This window comes from Rhipicephalus microplus, chromosome 1 (assembly GCF_043290135.1).
Source record: "Rhipicephalus microplus isolate Deutch F79 chromosome 1, USDA_Rmic, whole genome shotgun sequence".
NCBI lineage: Eukaryota > Metazoa > Arthropoda > Arachnida > Ixodida > Ixodidae > Rhipicephalus > Rhipicephalus microplus.
Window position 1 is genome coordinate 79,410,635 of NC_134700.1, and position 5,754 is coordinate 79,416,388.

General features: G+C 41.2%; 1 protein-coding gene across 1 annotated transcript; it reads left to right on the forward strand.

The window, feature by feature from the left end:
• The first annotated feature begins 255 nt into the window (after positions 1-255).
• LOC142780692 (uncharacterized) lies at positions 256-5,214 on the forward strand. The gene is made up of 4 exons (XM_075882167.1): positions 256-1,434; positions 1,968-2,225; positions 2,816-2,938; positions 3,491-5,214. The coding sequence occupies exons 2-4, from the start codon at positions 2,087-2,089 to the stop codon at positions 3,655-3,657; spliced, it is 429 nt and encodes a 142-aa protein (XP_075738282.1). The 5' UTR covers positions 256-1,434; positions 1,968-2,086; the 3' UTR covers positions 3,658-5,214.
• Positions 5,215-5,754: the final 540 nt, after the last annotated feature.

The following is a 5,754-nucleotide window of genomic DNA, read 5'->3' on the forward strand; positions in this document are numbered from 1 at the left end:
TTGGTTGTGAAGCAATACCCTCTACATCAGCTCACTCCGTGACGTTGCCAAAACACTTCTTTCATCTGGCACGCCTGTCCTGTTCCTCATATCACCCCCCTCGCACATAAGAGAAAATTTTTTCACGCCGTGAAAATAGTGCAAGTACTTTCTAAGAGCTCTCTTATGTGCAGCGCAGTTGTCGAAAACAACATGGCGTCGCAAACAGCATATCGGTCGGTGCGACTTTCAGCAAACGCTTTTAACACGAGTTACTTCAGCGTTTGACCGGATGTGTTGTGATTACAGCAGCTCTTTCGGTGCGTGTAAGCAGTGCGGAAAGCTGTGGCAGTGCAATGGTGTACGGTGAAGTGCAGCGAAGCCTGTGCGTTGGTGTGGTTATCAAGCGGGGATCGGCGTCGATGTATCGACGGCAACTAACACTCGAGAAGCCTGCAATGTGTGTTTGTGTGCCGGTAACAGTTCGTTCGCTTGACTTTCCAGTCTCTCAGTTGGGTGCTGTGCGACATTTCGGATTGACAGCGTTTTGACACGTTACTTGAGTGACCCCAAGTACGTACGGAAACGTATGAACTACGCGCTCGGTTCTTGCTTCGCCACTAGTTAGCCCGTACGCTTCTATTTACTTGAGAGCAATGTACTGTTCGGGAGTGAAACGATGTTCGTTGTGAACAGTGGTGCTGTGTTGACGTTCCAAGACTTGTGAGCAACATGTGCACGTGTGACCGAAAATTGAAAGACAGCGTTGATAACTGTTTTGCCCTGCGAAGTTGTGGTAGGGCAGCTTGGCGCTTTTGTTTGTTAAGTCGTCACTTCTCCTTTTTCTGACAACCATAGTCCTAGCGCTGTGATGTGATCAACCAAAACTGCGAGATGCTACATTCTGTTGTGGATCGTGTTACTTTGGAAGCGCACCTAGACTGTTCTTCGGTAACAACTTGAGAGTTCTATGTGGCAGCGAGAGCCCGTGAACGTCAAGCTTCCCTCCGGCCCCCAGACCTAGCGCTGTGATGTGATCAACCAAAGCTGCGAGATGCTACATTCTGTTGTGGATCGTGTTACTTTGGAAGCACGCCTAGACTGTTCTTCGGTAACAACTTGAGAGTTCTATGTGGCAGCGAGAGCCCGTGAACGTCAAGCTTTCCCTCCGGCCCCCAGAAAAAGCAAAGATTTCACCGGTGCCTTGCTTTGGATGAAGTTGTAGGCCAATATCGCCTAACTAAAGGTTTCCGAGTTCGTCTGGCCATCGTTTTGCACGGCACTAGAGCCTTGACAACAGCCGGTCGTGGCCAGTTCTTACACTTTATCAATGGACGTGCACGCCTGGCCAGCCCTTCATTGCTGTCATTGGCAACTTTCAGTCTGCAGATGCCCTTTGCCTGTTGGCCGTACTTGGTTCGTCATGACACCGACGGCTACTAAATGCTGCCATCGGTGAGTTCACCTTGCAGAACTAAATTTCACCGGTACTATAATTCACGCAGTTCTATAACGTGTGCAAGTTTTTAAGCCCATCAGATGTAATGTTTCTCTATGGTAAGTTGAAGCATGAAAAATTTACTACTACTGTTATATACATACATATATTATGGAGCAAATACATAAAAAGTTTTTTCTGATTTGATACAAGTGAGCTCTTGTTTGATTATGAGGTTGGGCCTGTCGATTGACCACGTTTGATAGTTGGAAAGTTAATGTGAATTTATTTTTCAGGAGCCAGGTTGCACTTAAAAAATTTATGTTATTTTGGAAAATTAGTTCTATAGACGATTACCACTGTGGTAGTACTATACTTCAGTAGGACATATATATTGGGGTACGTAAATTTTATATGAGGCTTCAGTTTATTTTAAAGTGATTATAGCAGATTTCGGTCACTTTAACGAAGTGATAGCTCCCTCAAATAAGTATTAGAAGTGAGTGCTTTTAATGATTGTTTTAAATATCTCGTTTTTGGCTCTTCACAGATCGCAGAGATTGGTTGGTTAATGTCCTGTGATGCATCGGTTGCACATTCTGGCACATCAATCCTCATCATTACTTGGAGCACCTGTACAAAAATAGGAAGGACACGTTCTCCCCAACTATGCAAGCCTATGTCACGGCTGGGACTGTTATCATTCAGCGGATGTGGCGTGGAAGCATGCATGGCAGCCTCATCTGGAAGGACTGCGATCTGCTTGGGAGCTTCGAGGGCACAAAACTGCCTAACGGCTGGCTGCAAGGTTAGTTTTTTTTAATACATACGATTACGTGAACACCACTTACTGTGCACAAATTGAAAACCCAAGCATGGTTGCTTTCAGTGGATACCTGTAATATTCTTACACATATTTCTTATTCAACATTTATAGAACTAAATTGCAAGATATTTGAGAATGTTGAAAGCTGAAAGCCTGCAGCATATGAATGAAACTCCAATAATCTGAGACTCAAAAGCGTGTGCTTTAAACGAGCACAAATACTTTGATTCCTTATTGAGCTCTCGAGCTTGTGACTCCCTCTGTGGATCAAGTGCTCTGGAAGAAAATAGCAAGTGGGTGAAAATTGCCTGCCTGTTCACAACTTCCAAGGAGAAAGACCTATTGAAGAACCCTCAGATGACATAGGGCCAGTAACGGCATTTTTTACCTAATGTAGCTTTTTCTCTCTCAGTGCTGTTGCTTGTGTTTAGCCGATCATGTTCACCACGATTGCATAGTGATATATATTTTTCTACCAATTGTACCTGACCTAAGTATGCATTGTTGATCTCTAAAGGTGACGTTCAGTGTGTTTCAAAGCCATGGCTTCTCATTTCTCTGTCTGTGGCTAGCCTATTTCAGCAGCAGAGCGATGCAGCTAGCACACATGCAATCCAAGTCATGGAGCGCTCCTTTGGTCTTCTGCGCAGGACGCAGTATATCCATCCGGCAAGACACTGGTATCAACAATAATGGTGAGTGTTGGTGGCACCTGTAGGAGCCCGTTGTGTTTGTTGCGTATAATTATTTCCCCTGACGAAGTGCATTTTTGAAAGGTTTTCTCCCTTTAGAATAATAGATGTCAGCAACAAGCACACTCATAATCTACAAGTTCTTTGTGTCTTCTAGACTGCCCATTTGCTCCTATTCGCAGTACGGTGAGCTGGCTATGTTAGACAGCCCTAAAGTTATGAACATTTGCTGTTGTGTTGTAATGCAGTCTAACTTGTGTTTCTTAGTGAACTTATTTGTGGTCTGCTTCTCGCACCTAGTGTAAAGTCGAAATAGAAGAAATTTTATTGGCTTTTTATGTTTGACAGAAGTTTCATGCCTTCATCTATAACATTGTAGTTTTGCTCTTGTATCATATTTAATATATTTTCAGTCTTCACTCTTTGTGTGTGTGTGTGTGTTGAGGCTTGTCATTGGCTTCTGAAAATACAATATCAGTAAATATGAACACATAATTGACAACTATACACTCTTGCATGTAGCATGGTTGTAACAATATTCTGTATTTTTCTAAGTTCCAGCAGTAACAAGGGGTTCGGTGCTCCACGGTCATGTACAGTGTATCAAGAACAGAGCACAGAAGACCAACAAGTATAAAGGGACTGCCAGTGACTGTTCTCCTGCGCAAAGTTTACAACAGCAGAAAGAGCACATTGTGATGTCAGGAGCAGCTGCTGCTTAACTTCTTAGCAGTGCATTATTCAGCAGTTCATTTGCTTGCATTCGAAATTATTTAAATTTTGCATGGAAGATACCAAACTATGACACTAATTCAAAGGCTGCTGTAGTGTTAGTGGGCAAATATTTTTGAGCTGAAGTTTTTAACATGTGTGTTAAGTGCCTGCGTGCCTCTACATTTACATGCCAGAAACCACAGCATTCATGGTCGCCAATGGTAACTGTGTTTGCATTCTTTGTAGTACAAGAAGTAAAGCCATGGATGCAGTAATCATGTACTTAGTCGATTTAATCCTTCAGTGTACACTCATTTGTATAGCACCAATGATGCCATGAGTGTATAAGCTCTGGGAAGTGAATCTATGTGGATTATTTTATTTGGAAGGAAGAGGATCATCACTACTCCTAGTATATCTTAACAGTAGATTTTAGTGCTTGGGTATTATCCCACTGCCTGTCCGTCCTTCAGCAGTCTACTTATCTACTGTGTAAGTGTAACTTTTTAAATGTATACTTTGCTCGGATAGGTTTGTTCATAATGTAATGCAAGTGACTTATCATCTATGCAGCTCTACTCAGACTAGAAATAAAAGTATTTATTTTTATATGTAGCTATAGCATGCAATCACTTGTGTTTTTCTAGGTGCCTGTACAATTGTTTAGCCCTACAAAAGTGCTGGTATACTCTAATATTGAATCTGGCATCTTAAAATAGCTTGTTAGTGGAAGTAAGAATGTGTTTACAACCAATATTACTATCCTCAGATGAACTGTGAAAACTATGTGGAAATTTATTTACATTTTTTGAACTTTGTGAAGGCAAATGTTGTTATGTTCTTTTATTGTGGTCCCTGTTTCAAGCAAATTACACATAATTACTTTGCAGTGGCATAGTATTAGTTCTTATTTTACACATATGTGCTGAGCAACATCGCAGTTGAGGCCAGCAGCAAGACATACATGCAGTGCACTGGAGCATCACCTCACATAGTGTACAGTCTTTGCCCACCAGTAAACTCATTATTTTTCAAGCATACTAATAGACAGCTGTATGGGAACTGTGTTGATGTGCAAACTTTGAAGTCTTCTTGAGGAGTGTTTTTCATCATTTTTGTCCAAGTGAAGTAGCTACCCAAGGCCACAACTGGTGGGAATGTGGTGGTTTCCTCTCTCCAAAAGCACTCTTACCAGCTGCCTCAATGTTAGCATGGGGTGAATTCACGAACTGGAAAAATAATTGGTCTTTGTTTTAATGGCCGAAAGAGTCACTTCCTCCATTGAGCCACCACGACGCGCCAGAATAGAAACTTTCAGCTAAATAAAGTTGATTCTACTTTTGAGAAGTGCTTTGGGGAAATGAAATGGCACCTATAGCTGTCAATATAAACACTGTTTGCACCAAGGAGCTTAGTAGCTTATAATTGTATTATTCATGTATTGTCTAGAATTTACTCGCGCTGTGCCAACTTTCAGCCCAAGTGTCCTAACATGCTTTGTTAGTGGGTTGTGAATGAGCCAAGCTATGTAAATAAACAGAGTGATATTGCAGACATGTACAAAATATTGATGCACAGCCCTTTTCTTTAGCATGACATTGTCAAGGACTTTATTCTTGTGTTTTTTATAAAAACTGCTTGTCACTGGGCAGCATCAGAAAACTATGCATCAAGCTTTTGCGAGATGGTTCGAGAAACACGGTGTCCAGACATAACAGTGCCGGTGGATTTCTCTCGTAAGTTACTTTCTGTAGTATATTAAAAATGAGTGTATTAGAATTGTTCTTTTATAGCCATTCATTTTAATATTTACACCTGAGTGTATGTATGTATGTATGGGTGTACATATGTATGTGTGTGTGTGTATATGTATGTATGTATGTATCTTTTAAATGAGAATCCGTTTATCATTGGTAAGTTTGGTAATGATTTGGCTGAATTTGTTTCTAGTTATTTCTCTTTTGAGCCATTATACATTTCAATTTGTTTTGTACTGCATAAAAATAAATGTAACCTTACACAGAATATGTGTGTTCGAAGAAGTTGTTTCATTTACCAATCTACAGTCATGGGCAAGAAATTGGGTAAAATGGAACGAACCTGCG